General features: G+C 41.6%; 1 protein-coding gene across 1 annotated transcript in view; it reads right to left on the reverse strand.

The window, feature by feature from the left end:
• LOC109930798 (A-kinase anchor protein 9-like) overlaps positions 1–18,151 on the reverse strand; it is a 117,987-nt gene that overhangs the window by 97,132 nt on the left and 2,704 nt on the right. The window contains exons 3-5 of the mRNA XM_048607967.1: positions 15,992–16,175; positions 8,307–8,385; positions 3,520–3,562 (exon numbers count right to left, since the gene is read on the reverse strand). Coding sequence (XP_048463924.1) covers positions 3,520–3,562; positions 8,307–8,385; positions 15,992–16,175 — 306 coding nt within the window. The remainder of the gene's footprint in view (positions 1–3,519; positions 3,563–8,306; positions 8,386–15,991; positions 16,176–18,151) is intronic.

Genomic DNA, 18,151 nt, shown 5'->3' on the forward strand with positions numbered 1-18,151 from the left:
ATTGTTAACGCTGACATTTGCTTTGATTATGGGCAAGAAAGGCTTAATTGAATCACTCAGTATCTTGTGTAGGTAATGGATGATTGGTAATGTAAACATAATATATTCACATCCAGTTGATGTGAGATAATCTAGCAAGTCCAATTTCTTATAAAAGTGGACACCATGACATTTGGCCCAGAAAATTGGTACCAGTGTTCTTATAGGTCACTGTATAGTGATCAAGAACAGTGTGACTGAGAGTCATAGAGTCATAGATCTATACAGCATGGAAATAGAGCCTTCGGTCCAACTTGTCCATGCCAACCAGATATCCTAAATTAACCTAGTCCCATTTTCTAGCATTTGGCCCATATCCCTTTAAACCCTTCCTATTCATACACACATCCAGATGCTTTTTAAATTGTTCCAGCCTCCACCACTTCCTCTGGCAGCTCATTCCACACACGTACCACCCTCTGTGTGAAAAAGTTGCCCCTAAGGTCCCTTTTATATCTCTCCCCCACCTTAAACCCATGCCCTCTAGTTTTGATCTCCTCCACTCTGGGGAAAAGACCTTGGCTATTAACCCTATCCATGCCCGTCATGATTTTATAAACCTCTATAAGGTCACCCCTCAGCCTTCGATGCTCCAGGAAAAATAACCCCAGCCTATTCAGCCTCTCCCTATAGCTCAAACTCTCCAACACTGGTAAATCTTTTCTGAACCCTTTCAAGTTTCGCAATATCCTTCCTAAAGCAGGGAGACCAGAATTGCACACAGTACTCCAAAAGTGGCTTAAACAATGTCCTGCACAGCCACAACATGACCTCCCAGCTTCTATACTCAATGCACTGACTAATAAAGGCAAGCATTCCAAATGCCTTCTTCACTATCCTGTCTATCTGTGACTCCACTTTCAAGGAACTATAAACCTGCAACACTCCCCAGGACCTTACCATTAAATCTGTAAGTCTCGCCCTGATTCACCTTTCCAAAATACAGCATTTGTATTTATCTAAATTAAACTCCATCTGCCACTCCTCGGCCCATTGGCCCATCTGATCAAGGTCCCATTGTACTCTGAGGTAACCTTCTTCACTGTCCACTACACCTCCAATTTTGGTGTCATCTGCAAATTTAATAACCATACCTCCTATGTTCACATCCAAATCATTTATATAAATGTTGAAAAACAATGGATCCAGCTTTGTTGCACACCCCTGGTCACAGGTCTCCAGTCTGAAAAGCAAGCCTCCACCACCACCCTCTGTCTTCTACCTTTAGCCAGTTCTGTATCCAAATGGCTAGTTCTCCCTGCATTCCATGTTTGTCAGACTTAAAACATAAAATGACTGATGTAAATATGCATCATAGACAAGTTAGCTTAGATTATACATTAATTTCAGGCATTTACCAAGGCAACACTGATAAAGTATTCCTTGCCATCAGTTAACAGAAACCTTTGAAGAGATGAATATCATAGAATTGTTGAGTCACAGAATGGTTACTGCACAGAAGGAGACCATTCAGCCTGTGTTGTACATATCAGCTATCTGCAGATCAAAAACAGAAGTTGCTGGAAAAGCTCAGCAGATCTTGCAGCATCTGTGAAGAAAAAATCTGAGTTAACATTTCAGGCCTGGTGACCCTTCCTCCGCTCTAAAGAAGGGTAACCGAACCCGAAACGTTAACTCTGATTTTTTCTTCACAGATGCTGCCAGACTTGCTGAGCTTCTCCAGCAACTTCTGTTTTTGTTCCTGATTTACAGCATCCGCAGTTATTCTGGCTTTTACTCTGCTAAAACAAATCCACTATTCCCACAACTCTGCTTTCTCCTTGTACCTGCAAACGTTTTTTCTCGTTAGATGATCATCGAATTGCCTTATTAAAGCTACAATTGTATCTATCCTCCACCACTTTCTCAGGCAATAGATCCTCCCCAAATCCTGACTACACCCTATGTAAAACAATTTTTCTTCAAATGTCTCTTTCTTTTATCATTCATTTTAGATCAGTGTCCTTTGCTTCTCAAACCATCCAGCAATAGTTTCTCCCTTATAGCTTGGGCCAGACACCTCATGATTTTGAGCATCTCTGTGGATTCTGCTCTTAAACTTTTCTTGTTCAAGTAGAACAGCCCCAGCTTCTCTAATCTGCACACATTTCTGAAGTTCCTTATCCCTGAAATGATTCATATAAATATCTTCTGCACCTCCTCTAATACCTTTATTTCCTTCCTAAAGTGTGATACCTAGAATTGGATGCAATTATCAATTGAGGTTTGACTAGAGTTCTTTAAATGGTCACTATGGTTTCCTTGTACTGGTTAATATTTATAGATCAAGGATACCTCATGCCTTATCAACACTTTCTTAACTTGCACTGGTGCCTTTGTTTTCTTTATATTTTCATGGGATGTGTGCATTTATTGCCTATCCCTAATTGCCATTGAATGTGTGGCTTGCTAGATCATTTCAAATGGCAACTGAGAGTCAACCACATTTCTGTGCATCACACAGGTCAGACTGGGTAAGGGCAGAAGACTTCATTCTCTAAAAGACATTGGTTAATCAAAAAGGGATTTATAACAATTGTTGAATTGTCATGGTCACCATCACTGAGACTACATTTACATTCCAGATTTATCAATTGAATTTAAATTCCAACAACTGTCATTGGGTATTCAAACACATCTGCTCAGAGCTATAGCTTGGGTTTCTGTATTACTAGTCCGCTGACATGACCACAATGCACCACCTGGAACATAGAACATAGAACATAGAACATTACAGCGCAGTACAGGCCCTTCGGCCCTCGATGTTGCGCCGACCTGTGAAACCAATCTGAAGCCCATCTAACCTAAACTATTCCATTATCATCCATATGTTTATCCAATGACCATTTAAATGCCCTTAAAGTGGGCAAGTCTACTATTTTTGCAGGCAGGGCATTCCACGCCCTTACTACTCTCTGAATTCTTCAATAATATGTACATATATATCCCAAGTCCCTCTGCTCCTGCAATGCCATGAACATCCTTTATGTTACACTGTTTCAGTATATTCTTCTGACCGAAATGAGTCACTTTATATTTCACTATTTAACTTGCATCTGCCACGTGTCTAACCATTCATCAAGACTGATTATGAAATTTATAACTATCCTATTCATAGTTCACAGTGCTATATTATTGCATAATTTACAAACATTGAAATTACTTCCCGCACACTCATTTTTAAGGTCATTAAAGGAAACATCTTGGTCCTATTAACAAACCATGGGAAAACCCATTGTATATTTTCCTCCAATCCAAAAGCAATCATTCATCACTACAGAGCTGGACTTTGCCTGTTACTAACCACAAGAAAAACATGAGGCAGCAGATGAGAATTAGATTATAATATATGATGTTTACACCATGGTTGTAAAACCATAAGAAATAATACAATTAATAGTAGGCAAGTTAGTTTAAGGATAATGAAAAAATTACTGAAGGAAACTAATTAAATGCAAGGCTCCAAGGCATGTGTCCTGCCGAATGACAGATAAGTCGGTTCCAATTGTGCTTTCCTGGCTTCCTGCAAGATTAGGAGACATGATATTTGAGGTGACGTAATTGGATGATTAAACAATATAAGAATGGGGTAGATTGAATCAGAGATAGTAGGAACTGCAGATGCTGGAGAATCCGAGACAACAAGGTGCAGGGCTGGATGAACACAGCAGGCCAAGCAGCATCATAGGAGCAGAGAGGCTGACGTTTCGGGCCTAGACCCTTCATCAGAAAAGGGGGAGGGGAAGGGGGTTCTGAAATAAATAGGGAGAGAGTGGGAGGCGGATAGAAGAGGGATAGAGGAGAGGATAGGTGGAGAGGAAACAAACAGGTCGAAGAGGCGGGGATGGAGCCAGTAAAGGTGAGTGTAGGTGGGGAGTTAGGAAGGGGATAGGTCAGTCCAGGGAGGACGGACAGGTCAAGGGGGCGGGATGAGGTTGGTCGGTAGGAGATGGAGGTGCGGCTTGAAGTGGGAGGAGGGGATAGGTGGGAGGAAGAACAGGTTAGGGAGGCAGGGACGAGCTGGACTGGTTTTGGGATGCGGTAGGGGGAGGGGAGATTTTGAAACTTGTGAAATCCACATTGATACCATTGGGCTGCAGGGTTCCCAAGCGGAATATGAGTTGCTGTTCCTGCAACCTTCGGGTGGCATCGTTGTGGCACTGCAGGAGGCCCAGGATGGACATGTCGTCTGAGGAATGGGAGGGGGAGTTGAAATGGTTCGCGACTGGGAGGTGCAGTTGTTTGTTGCGAACCGAGTGTAGGTGTTCTGCAAAGCGGTCCCCGAGTCTCCGCTTGGTTTCCCCGATGTAGAGGAAGCCACACCGGGTACAGCGGATGCAGTATACCACATTGGCAGATGTGCAGGTGAACATCTGCTTGATGTGGAAAGTCTTCTTGGGGCCTGGGATGGGGGTGAGGGAGGAGGTATGGGTACTGGGTAAACAGTTTGCAGCTTGAACTTCAGACCATAAGATTGCAATATTATGTGAACAATGGTGGTGATGAGCACTGTTGTAACTGTTGCAAATAGGAATCACCCAACACCCATCCCCCATGGCCAGGAATGAACCTGATTGACAGGTTCGGCACTCTGTAGGCAGCAAAACTCCAACAGAAGCTATAATTCACAAATGTGAATACTTGCTGCTGGCTAGTGGTTAGGGTGTGGGTAAGCTCAGCTCAAACAAGCTCAGAGGGTCGACGGGGTCCAGTAACAAATTAAAGGGTCATCTATATCGAAACGTTGCTGTCTCTCAGTGGATGCTGCCTGACCCACTGCGATCTCAGCATTTTTTGTTTTCAGTGTATTTATTGCATGTTGGCAACCAGCTGCAGGCTACATTGATATGATAAACATTGTAACAGAAATTTTAAGGAGGACGAGATGTTAGTTGTCACACCTTCGAGATCCCCATGCTGTTCTGCCCAGAGTCCATATGACACATCATAGTGCAAGGTTCTTATGGCTCACCTCAATATTCACCCTTTTGGACTCATTTATAACAGCATAGACATATCTGGCATCTGTACCATGCCAGATTTTCCACTTCATCAGTAAGAGAGGTGGAGGCCAATTTTGGTATTTGCCGACCCAACAAATTATCATAGAGTGGGAATCAAAGAAGTGAACTTGGCAGTCTGCATGGGTGTCTAGACATAACTTTACCTCAAATCATTGGGAAACCCTGGGGGAAATTTTTAACAGGATATTCTCTTTTTGTGATTCTCAGTCATTAATTATATATAGAAACATAGTAATTCCTAGACAATTAAAGACCATGTCTTCTACAATCCTAGTAGCTGCCTAATAGAAATGAATAAAGAAGTAAAGGTATGCCTTCATATTGCACCTTTCTCAGCCTCAGGATGTCCAAAAGTCTCTACAGCCAATTTTTTACTTTTGAAATGTTGTCACCAACATTCTCTTTAAGGTGCATGGCCTTACAGTTGCTGGGAGGTTCTGCAACTGCCAAACAGGCAACACAGTGGTTGCTGCACATGGCCCTCAAAGCTCTGCACAGTACAACAAAATGTTACTGGGAACATTGGTTGTTACTATTATAACATAGGAAACACAACAGGCAAACCTCTCCTCCACTGAGGCTTTCCTCATGTGTTTTATAGGCATTTTGCAGATTAACAGTGATTGTTTGCCATAATTATCCAAAAAAGAAAGGTCAAAAATACACCAGTCAACAGTAAATTCCCATAATCAGCAATAAGCATTGCTAATAGGTGACAACAAATCAAAGCTTTTCATCTTGCAATCATCAGGATTAGATCAAGAAACAGGCTTGACAAAAGGGACACCAAATCATAGAGCATGTCAAGAGGATGGTAATTGGTTATGTCACCTTTGGGATAAAGATGCAGTAAGAACAGTTAATTGTCAATCTTCATTCTCAGATGAGGCTGGTAGATTCTGATTGTTCAATGTGTTGCTTTGGGAATGCAGCGGAGACTGGCAAACTCCATGACAGATGTGTTTTGATGAAAAAGGTGGAATATTATGCACAAATTCCTCTTGCTTACATAAAATAGGGCACCTTCATGAGGTTATCAATAAGATTGAAACAATCTCCCTTTCTTCCACGCAATCTCTTTCCAATGACACCTGTGCACCTATATGCCCTCAGACAGTTGACTCTGACTGGTCAGGACATTGCCCTGAAAAGTGAACCTGTGAATGACTGTCATGTATTTGGTTAAGTTGAAACAAGTACTGTGCATGTTCTTGCTGTCACAAAGAACCTGGCCCTCCTTATTAATATATGTAGCTTCTAATATACACAGGTACGTCACACTGTGGGCCCAACTGACAATTTTAAATCTGTTGTCAGCATAATTCCTCGCACATTCAGAACTATGCAGTAAATGTCATCCAGTTGCAGAATCAGATCTAAGTTTAGGCATTGGCCTACAACGTTTGCAAGTGCAGGCTGTTTGAGTATGCTCAGTAAGTTTCTTGTTGTGAACGTCCAAAGGGACGTGCTGTTTGTATTGATACACAAACCTCTGGGACATATGGCCTACATGCCTGGCCTCATACTGCTACTAAAATTCATAAACCATACTACTTATTTGTGTGATAAACAGAATGTCTTTTTAGCTTGGTGGCAACATCCCATTCGTGGTGAACATTACTTGTGTTACTGTTAAATAGCAGCAGTGTGAAAGAGCTAGCTTCATCTGAGTAATCTGAGATAGACTGGGCACTTTCCAGGATGAAGAGTGCCTGCCTTAGAGATTTCCAAGATTTTGTGCAATGCACAATAAGAAATGACCTGATCATGGTAGCCAATATCCTGCAAGATGGCTTTGATGCACCTTATTTCATCGTCAAGTTTGAATGGTTAACAACAATTCAGGCTCTGTTTATAAGGTTGCTAATAATAATTTTGTTACGTGTCTTATTCAGCTCTCTGCTGAGCTCAAGTTCACATGGGACAGTCAAATGACTCCCTTTCCTAGATGGCCCAGTTACAAAATTTGCCATGCGGATCTCTACTACTGTTTACTACAACTTTATCTTCAGTGGTCAGTGAACACATTGGGATTTCCACATGTTATATGATTGGCCTTATTGGCAACCCCATAAATACAGTTGAATCTTTTCAAACTTAAACCCTTCTGCTAAGGTAAAACTCTCTTCTGAACTGAAAACTAGATTCTCCTGCTCAGAGGAAACTGCTCTTCCTTCTGAGGTGAACTCCCAATTCTTCTGAATTGTAGTTGAAGGCTAAAGTAATGGTCTTTGATCCATTTTCTCTGTCAGTTGTAAACTCAGTAGTGTAAATATTCCATTCATTAACATCACAGGTGTCCTACTTGACACTTGACTGGGTCGCATGCCTTCTTAGAAATGTTATATTTTGGTCATCATTCTCAATAATTTTCTACATTTAAAATAAATTACTTTCACAGAACAGACCAAAATCCACCTGACTTGACTTCCAAAATCCAAATTCAAAAACTGTTAATAGTGTACAATGCATATGATCATACAGCAGGAATTTTTTGATTGCAATCATGAGTGATTGATTTTTCAACCAGTGTGATTTTTCTACCCCTGTTCCAGAGTTGAAAAGGGGGATTTCAATACTGTGGCTGAAATCAAGCAACTTAGCATAGATCTATGATCAAGCTAGAAATTTCTTTTGATCTTTATAACTAAGTCACTCATGGTATTAGTGACATGGCGAGGGATATATATTGTCTGTTGGATGTTTATTTTTAGAATCGATTTGCCTTATCATCTGCAGTAATCAGTTTTGGCAGGGTTTCTGCATCTGAAATATCTACCACCACCAATCTCCAAGTACATCTTTGGTTCAATGGCAATAGCCGGGCATGGCCGCCAAACTGAACAGGTTTCACAGGCACCAAATTAGTACCGTCACTTTTATGCAGGAGTCAGCCTTATTTCCTGTGGAAGAGAAGAGAGAAAATCTGAGGGCCGAGTATGGGTGTAATATGCCAGTAAGTCTTCCAATGTGATTTCCTTTGATTATCCGCTGCTACGTATACTGAATACAAGCAGAGGAAAATTCCATGCCAGTATCCCTTACAATGAGGGTTGGAGGTGTTATCAAACAGTTTCATAACTACATGGAAAGCTGTAACAAAGGATTCTTATTGGGGTTAGATCTTAATGGGTCAGCAGAATATTAACTCTTCTGTAACAGCATTATTCTTCATTACCATTGTATAGCTGATATTACAGCCCCATCTGACACATTGAAAGTGTAAATTTAAAACAAACTTACCAATAAAGAAACATGCAGATTATTCCTATGGTGATTAACAATTGAACCACTAAGGTGAGATACACTTTCCTAATGAAAGCTGTGAAAAGAGCAAAATATGTATTAATCTTGGTCAAAAAGAAAAGAAACTGTTACAAAATATCATTTTTGTTAAGTTGGTTTAATTTTCCTTCAAACCTCACAACTTTCTGTGTCATAGAATCTCCTTGATCCCCCTGCCAACCATACGCAATTGATTGTTCCAACATTCTCTAACCCCCCTCCTTTATTGCCCATCAGTGGCCCCATACTCACCTAATCATAGCTAGAGTTTATCCAGTTATAGCTTCTCCTCTACTTCCACCGTTACTTTAAAAATCCCTTGGCAACAGATGTAGGATCCACTTCCCCATGTAAGCTGATGACAATCAGCCTCGTTTATTTCTCACCTCTTTAACTGCTCTATCATCTCTGCCACACTATCAACTGACTGTTTTATCTAGTCTTGGGTGAGCAATAATTTTCTGCAATTAAATTTTGAGAAAACCAAATGAGTTTTTTTATTTTCCCAGTCACAAATTTCATACTCTTGCAAACAATTCCATCCCTCTTCTTGACCACGGCCTCAGCCAGAATCAAACTGAATCTTTGGCACTTTATCCTTTCTTTACCTACCATCAAAACCCTCATCTATGTCATTGTCTGGTCACTTTAGATTGCCTGAAATCCATTGCCTGTGTCATATGTTCTACCCTTCATATTTCAAAATTTAATTCATCCAAAATCTAACACCTGTAACCTGCCCTACACCAATTCCTTCTTGACCTGCAGTGGAATTGCAAATATTTTATTCATGATTCTTGTATTAATGTATATTCAGTTTTAGAATTAAAGTTTAATACTAGAAAATGGGTAAATGCAATTGAAGCACGTTGAAGTCTAGTGTACTTAAAAAATGTGGTCATATTGCCTTAAGAGAATAAGACCACAAGATGCAAAAGCTGAAGTAGGCCATTCAGCCCATCAAATCTGCTCCACCATTCAACAAGATCATGGCTGATCTAATAATCCTCAATTTGACTTTCATACCCTTTCTCTATAACTCTTGATTAACTTAATGATTAAAAACCTGTCTATCTTTGCCTTGAATATATCTTATGAACTAGCCCTTGACAGCCCACTGTGTTAAAGAGTTTCATAGATTCACAACCTGCTGAGAAAAGAACTCACTCCTCATTTTTGTCTTAAATGTGAAATCCTTATTCTAATGTTATGCTGTCTGGTCTTAGACTCTCACACAAGGGGAAACAGCTTTTCTGCATTTACTCACTCACATTCCATAAGAATCTTGTATGTTTCAATAAGGTCATCTCTCATTCTTCTAAACTCCAATGAGTACAGGCCCAACCTACTCAACCTCTCCTCCTAATCTCTCCTCCAGTATCAGCCTAGTAAACCTTTTCTGGACTGCTGCCATTGCCAGATAAGGGGCTCAACTCTGTTCACAGCATTCCAGCTGTGGTCTAACTACTGCCTTGCATACATTCAGCTAAACCTCACTACTATTATACTCCAATCCCTTTGAAATAAAGACCAAAACTCCATTTGCTTTTGCCATTACCTTCTGGAGTCCAATGCTAGTTTTTTGTGATTTGTGCACGAGGACCCACAAATCCCTCTGTGTTACACAATAAGAACGTAAGAAGATAGAACATAAGAACTAGGAACAGTAGTAAGCAATTCAGCCCATCAAACCTGTGCTGCCATTTAATGCGAGCCTGGCTGATCCCATTTTGGCTTCAGTGCTGCTTTCCTGCCTCCTCCTAATAACCCTTTAACCCATCACTAATTAAAAATCTATCCAACTCTTCTTTAAGTTTGTTCATTGTCTCTGTGTCCACTGCAGTCTTGGGTAATGAATTCCACAGATTCATGATCCTTTGAGAGAAGTAATTCCTCCTTATCTCCGTTTTAAATCTGCCACCCCTTAGCCTAAAACTATGATCTCTCATTCTAGATTGCTCCACAAGGGGAAACATTTGCTCTGTGTCTACTTTGTTAATTCGTTTTAACATCTCATGTACCTCAATTGGATTTCCTCTCATCCTTCTAAATTGTAGCAAGTATTAGTTTAAGCTCAAAAATAGAAATTGCTGGAAAAGCTCAGCAGGTCTGGCAGAACCTATGGAGAGAAATCAGAGTTACTATTTCGGGTCCAGTGACCCTTCCTCAGAAGGTTTAAGCTGCTCACTCTCTCCTCATAAGACATGCCTTTCTCCACTGAAATTAACCTAATGAACATTCACTGAAGTGCCTCCAATGCATTCTTCCTCAAATAAGGAGATCAAAACTGTTCACAGTACTCCTGATGCAGTCTCACCAATGCCTTGTACCACCAACTTCCCTAGTTTTATGCTTCATTCCTTTAGCAACTTAATTTCCCAATTATTTTAGTGTCATCTGCAAATTTGGCTATAGCACATTCTATCTCCGCATTCAAATCATTAACATAATTTGTAAATAGATGGGATTTGAGGACTGAACCCTTTGGCACCAACTAGTTACAGCTTGCCAACCAGAAAAGGACCCATTTATTCAGTCTCTCTGCTTTCTGTTGTTCACCAATCCTCTCCAAGCTAATATATTAACCCTCATCCCATGTGATCTTAACTTGTGTATTAACTTTTTCCACAGCACCTTATCAAATGCCTTTTGAAAGTTCAGTTATACTACATCTACAGGATCCCCATTATCCATTTTGCTTGTTACATTTTTGAAAAACTAACAAATTGGTCAAACACAATTTACTTTCATATGATCATGTTGACTCTGATGGATTGCACTGTGGTGTAGCTTTCTGCAGTCTTTTTCAACTCAGATAATATTCAGTTACTCTATTCTTTGTGCCAAAATGTATATCCTCACATTTTCCAACATTATATTCCATCTGCCAACTTTTCACTCACTTATCCCAAGTCTGGTAAATTTGATAGACATGATTTCCCTTTTGTATATTATGTATATGTCAATGCTCTGTTATTCCATCCTTCATAATAGTCAGCTTTTTTTTTGTCTCCTCTTTCTAAATGATGGTGTTTCATTGACATTTTTCCAACTCTCTATAACTGTTCCAGAATCTAAAGATCCTTGGAAGATTACTACCGGGTGCCTCCACTCTCTCTGTAACTACTTCCTTTAATACCCAAGAATGTATCCTATCAGGGGATGTATCGGTAGTTTCCTGAGCACTTTTTCTCTAGTGATAGTTCACGTATTTATTTCCTGTCCTCCTATTGTCCCTTGATTATTTAGTGAGTTTTAGCATCTATTAGCATCTTCTACTGTGAAAACAGACACAAAATATTTATTTAAGTCCTCTACCATTTCCCGATTCCCCATTGCTATTTCCCCAGCCTTGCTCTTTAAGGGGCCTACATTCACATTGCCTTCTCTCTTAAGTTTTATATATTCAAAGAAGCTCTTGTGGGCTATCTTGATGTTCCTTGCAGTGTAGCTTCAAAGTTTATCTTCTCTCTTCTTTTTTTGGTTGTCTTTAATTGGTTTTTAAAATATTCCCAATCATCTTTACTACATTGTATGCATTTTCTTTCAAGCTGATGCTGTCATTAACTTCCCTGGTTAACCATGGTTGGCTTATCCCTTTCCTGGAATTCTTCTTCCTTACTGAGATATATTTTTGCTGTGAGCCAAAAACTATTTTCTTAAATGTCTGCCCATTGTTCCTCAACCATGTTTGCTGCTAATCTCCTTTTCTAGTCCACTCCAACCAACTCTGCCCTCATTCCTTAGTAATTACACCTATTTAACCTTAGCACAGTTGTTCCTGACCTAAGTTCCTTTGCCTCAAACTGAATGCTAAATTCTACCATAATATGGTCACTGTTTGTTAGGGGATATATTACCCTAACATCATTTATTAAATCTGCCTCATTACACATCACCAGATCCAAAATAGTTTAATACCTGGTTGGATCCATAATATATTGTTCCAGGCAACTGTCCCAAATATGAATTCTCTTTCATGGCTACCTCTGCCAATCTGGCATGAAGATTAAATTCACCCATGATTAATGTCCTACCTTTGTTACATGATCTCATTATCTCCTGATTTATTCTCTGACTCACCATGTAACTCACTATTGCCTACCAGTATTATCTTCTGTTTTATATTTCTTACCTCCACCAATATGGATTCTGTGCCTTCCAATCCAAAATCATTTCTTGATATTTTACTTACTCCATCCTGTACCAACAATGCTATTCAACCCAAAGCAATCCCATCTTTCTATTCTTCCTGCCTGTCTTTTTGCAAAGTCATACCCCTGATTATTTAGTTCCCAGCTTTCACCACCTTGTAACTTATGTCTCTGCAATGGCTATAAGATCATACGCATTAACCTGTACTTGTGCCTTTAATCATTTTATTTTGTTCTGATTACTAATGAGTATTCAAGTTAGAAGCAATTAATTTTGCTTTTTCACATTTTTCTCCCTTTAGCCCTATTTACAGCTGTTTTATCATGTTTGTATAATCTGTCCTTTCACTAACCAGGAAGGTAAGGTAATTAAAATGCTGGGCTTTGATGATTGCCAGGATGCCTGAAACAACTTATGGTTCAGAAGGTTAGGCAGGATTGTTTGGTAGAAACTGAATAGAAAAAGCTGGAGCTGCAAATACAGCCAACTGGCCTACACTAACTGGAGAAGTGGTGCCTGCAAATCTCGCAATTAAAGCAGACCAGAGATAGCCCAAGTTAAATTATCTTAAAAGCTTTCCCTAACCCTTAAAAAACATGTTAAGCACAGTCTAGAACAGGCCATGTTATCAAGGAGATGGATGGAGATTAAGATTGTTCTCTGGTTTCAAGTTACCTAGAATTGTATTTGCTGGGAGAAGTTAGTCGCTGTAGGAATGGGAGGGTTTTGAACTGGTTGAAGTGATTAGGCAACACAAGTACTGCTGTTAGCAAACTCCAATCAGTAAGTGCTCTGATGACGTCTCGGGGTGTGGTGTCTCCATTTTGTGGAATATGTTTGGTGCTAAAACAAAATGCCCTGAGAGCAATTGATAGCTTAGTGCTGCTCAGAGTGATATGAAAGAAGTCTACAAGTAGTAATGCAGCTGAGAAATTTGGGAACTTAGAGACATTCAGTAGCAGCTCAGTAAAGCTAGCTGCTTGATAAAAGCTAAAATTTTGTGAGTATTTAGTTGCATGGGAGCCATCTCAGGGTGTCCACAGGATCTGGGTTTCGGGAGAAGAGATTGAACTATCAAGATATAAGCAGTCAATGAAGCAGTCTGAGTGGGAGAGGCTTTTCAGAGGGTTCCAAAGCAATATCTTTGAAAGTGTAGAATTGGAATTCCTTATAAAAGATTTTAAAGAGATTTGGCCACTCACAGCATCATTAATATTGGGTGGGATCTATCTTGACCACATACGCCCATTTGAAATGCAGGCCATGGGGTGTTCGAGTACAGGTTACCTGTTAATTTGCGTTTACATCATGTTAATGCTGGAAGTTAGAGTCAAGTTCCATTTAGTCATCACTGATTTGGTGTAATTGGTCTAAATGCTAAGGTCAAAATGTAAAAATGGCTATCGGCACCTGTGCGCTGAGCCTAGTAAAATCAGTTTCTGGTGACAGATGTCCCAGATGCAGGATGTGTGTGTGTGGTTGATGTCACTGTGATGTTGACAGCACTAGGATCTTTGCCTACTTTATTGAACATCTGAGTCCTGGCTCAATAGACTATCCTTCCAACTGACATATCACTGTCTGCCAATTGGAATTTTCGCACCTTGTGATGTTCCCACAAAACACAGCCTTATCATTTATGCTTGCTTTATTCAAGGTCATATAAAAATTTTTGACATTTCAATTCAACTCTGAAATCCTCCTACTTACTTTCTCACCTTTGGTTCTTTCATGCATTCTATTCTTTAAAAAACGATCAAGCCAGATTAAAAGAAGAATTCTTGTAACTGGGATCACAACAAACGGCTGATCATGTTCAGGATCATAACAGTAGCTATTGGTTTCCCATCATCTCAATTCTTATCATTTAGTTTAAATCCTCAATGCTTCCCCTCCCATCTCTGTAAAGTTCTCAAACTCTACAATCTCCTCAAACTCCTTATTTCTTTGACTTTGAGTACTTGTGTACCTTGCTTAACTGCACCACTGTTAATCAGATATTTACCTACTGAGGTCAACCACTCTGCACACTTTACCTAAACCGTATGGCTTCCAACTATTTCATCTTCTTTAATATCTCTTTAAGACATTTCTTTGACAAAGCTTTTGGTTATCCCTTTTAAAATATTTCTTTTGCTCATTGTCTTTTTAGGTTACATTCCTGCAATGCATAACTAAGACCACCTACTTCCACTTCTGTTACATTGCCAGCTTTAATCCAGACTGTGCTCATCTGCTGCTGAAATCCTCATTCACCTCTTTGTAAACCTTAGGAGGAGATTATCACTGGGATGACCATGTGGACAGGCTTTACCTTTGAACCAAAGAAGTCCTCAATTTCTTGGGTAAAATATGAATTGGAATGGATTTAAGGCCTGAACAGGGAGATTAATCATTGAGAAAAGGAGTCCAGATTATATTTGCCCTCAAGTATGATTCTGAAATAACAAGACAGCCAAACTATAGGAAGCAAGACCTGATATTATTTGAATTCTGATAAAAGATCATTGACTTGAAACATTAACTGTTTGTTCCCCTGCTGATGCTGCCTGGCCTGATGCTGAGTATTTCCAGCAATTTTCTGTTTTCATATTACTTCTGATTTTTTTTAATGGTCAAGCCAGATGACCAGGCCAGTCATTGTTACTAAAGTGGATTGAAGTTCAATCAGATTGGACTTGTGGATGCAGAGGTTAAAATGTACCTGGAGAATGGCAGAGGGAGGGGGGAACACTGCGAATGTCTAGCAGGCATTAGAAAATAGCAAGAACAGAGCCAAAGGAGATTCGGTGACTCACAGCATCATTAATATTGAGAGTGGTCTTGACCACGTAAACCAATTAAAATGTAGACCACGGGGTGTTTGAGTACAGGTTACCCGTTAATTCACGTTTATGTCATGTTCATGCTGAATTTTGGAGTCAAATTCTATTTAGTCATCACTGCTTTGGAGTAATTGGTCCAAATGCTAAAATGGCAGTCAAAATGGCCGTTGGCACATGTACACTGGTTAAAATCACACATTCCGCAATATCTGTTCTGTATTATTATATATAAAGCTAATTTTTATGACAGTTATTTTCAAATTTATTTCTAATCATTATAAAGATATTCACATCAACAGATCAATAAATATAATTTGACTGCAGGCTTTCCAAGGAATAATTACCCAAAGCTTTAAGAAAATCTGAATGTTTATTGTCTGAATTTATTATTCTGAGGACTGTGTTCACACCTTTGCACTTTGTAATATTACTAATATTTTAAATATATTTTTAGAATGGAATCAGTTCTGGTGATTCTGCCACAGGCTAGAGTTCTGGCTCTGTTTGCACAATTGATTGAAGCAGCCCTTGGAGTATGCCTCCTCTACTTGCCTAATTGTAATATCATGGTATCATTGAGCCAATATTATCAAGCGTCAGATCTGAATGACTCTACAAAGAGAGAGAATACTGTCTTATTTATCAAATAGGAGAAAGACTTACCTCTCCTTATGACTTTCTCTGAGAAGTTCTTTGCTGTTTCATTGGCAAATTCATTTTGATATTCCGGAGGTGCATCAATGAACGATTGTGGAGAAGCCCCTGTGGAGCCTTGATTTGGTTCATTTGCAGGGTGGCCCCCCGGCAGTGAGTAATCCTGAGGTGGGTTCCTTGGAGCAGGGTATACCTGAGAAAGATAGCCTGTTGATGACTGGCTTGAGAGTGTCCCAGAGATAGCAGGAACTGCAGATGCTAGAGAATCTGAGATAACAAAGGTAGAGCTGGATGAACACAGCAGGCCAAGCAGCATCAGAGGAGCAGGAAGGCTGATGTTTCAGGGTTGGACCAATCCCCGCCTCTTTGACCTGTCTGATTCCTCTCCACCTATCTTCTCCTCTATCCATCTTCTATCCGCCTCCCCCTCTCTCCCTATTTATTTTAGTACCCCCTTCCCCTCCCCATTTCTGAAGAAGGGTCTAGGCCCGAAACATCAGCCTTCCTGCTCCTCTGATGCTGCTTGGCCTGCTGTGTTCATCCAGCTCTACACCCTGTTATCTCAGATTCTCCAGCATCTGCAGTTCCTGCTATCTCTGAAACAATTTTAACCCCACTGCGAAGCCTCTTCTAAGGATGCCTACCCTGAAGAAGTTACCCTCCTCCCTCCGAAACAATGTCAGTGGATCTCTCTCCCACTGCAACTCTCTCGTAATCTCTTCGGCCTTGAAACTGTTCGACCACGTCCTGAAGCAAACCAGGTACTACAGCCACATCACCTTTCTTAGTACCTGCCTATGGAACCAGATCATCCCCCATGGTCTACTGTCCACATTCAGGCCTTCCCAATTTGGCTCCAAGCGTGACAATGTCTACATTCAGAACATTGAGATCCTTCAGAAGTGTTTCTCCCTGCGACTCCTGAAACACACACTCGCAGCAATGCGCCGGCATCTCCGAGCACTACAATGAAGCCTACCCCAGCTCTGACCCTCCCTCTCCCAGACCTGCAAAGGACCTCTCCTGTTTTTTATTCTTTGTAGGATCCACAACCTGAACTCACAATTCTACTCAGCTTTGTTGGACACTAAAAACCGTAAGTACAGTAAACTTACTGGTGCCTACCACCCAAAACAGGCGTCCTCCACCCCCCAAATCCCCAACCCTACCCAGGATCTTCCCCACAATGTGCCCACCACCATTGGCCATGTGGCCACGGTCGGAGCACTCACGGATGACGTCACATCCTCCGCCGCCGGGTACACCAATTCCGGGACAGCGAACGCCATCGACACCACTGCTGATGCCACCGCCTCCATTTCCGAGGCCAACACCAGAGACACTGAGGACGCACCTACTGTCACCGCTGCTGCCGCTGCCTACACCGCTCCGCCCACCGCCGACGCAACTCCGCCCACCACCGATGCCGACGCAACTCTGCCCACCGTCAACGCCGACGCAACTCCGCCCACCGCCGACGCCGACACAACTCCGCCCACCATCGCCGACACAACCCCGCCCACAGCCGACGCAACTCCGCCCACCACCGATGCCGACGCAACTCTGCCCACCATCTACGCTATGCAACTCCGCCCACCATCGCTGACACAACCCCGCCCACAGCCGACGCAAGTCCGCCCACCACCGATGCCGACGCAATTCTGCCCAACGCCGACGCCAACACAACTCCGCCCACCGACGCCGACACAACTCCGACCACAGCCGACGCAACTCCGCCCACCGCCGATGCCAACGCAACTCTGCCCACCGTCAATGCCGACGCAACTCCGCCCACCGCCGACGCCGATGTCGCTCCGCCCACTGCCTCCATAGCCAGCAGCTCCAGAGGAGACAGCAACACTCAGCCCTGCCGAGTCTTCACCATCCCCCCAAGACCTCCCCCTTACTGAGGACGAATGGTCAGTCCTCAGTAAAGGGCTCACCTTTGTCCCCCTCCACCCACACATCAACGAATACCGGTCACGCTTGGACGTTCAGCAGTTTTTCCGCCGCCTCCGCCTCCACGCTTACTTCTTCAACCGTGAGCCTAACCCTCCCTCCACTGACCCTTTCTCCCGCCTCCAACACACCCCCTCCACCTGGACACCACCCAAAGGCCTCCTACCCTCCCTCGACCTCTTCATCTCCAACTGTCGTTGAGACATTAAT

The sequence above is a fragment of the Rhincodon typus genome, chromosome 2 (genome assembly GCF_021869965.1).
Source record: "Rhincodon typus isolate 14 chromosome 2, sRhiTyp1.1, whole genome shotgun sequence".
Classification (NCBI taxonomy): domain Eukaryota; kingdom Metazoa; phylum Chordata; class Chondrichthyes; order Orectolobiformes; family Rhincodontidae; genus Rhincodon; species Rhincodon typus.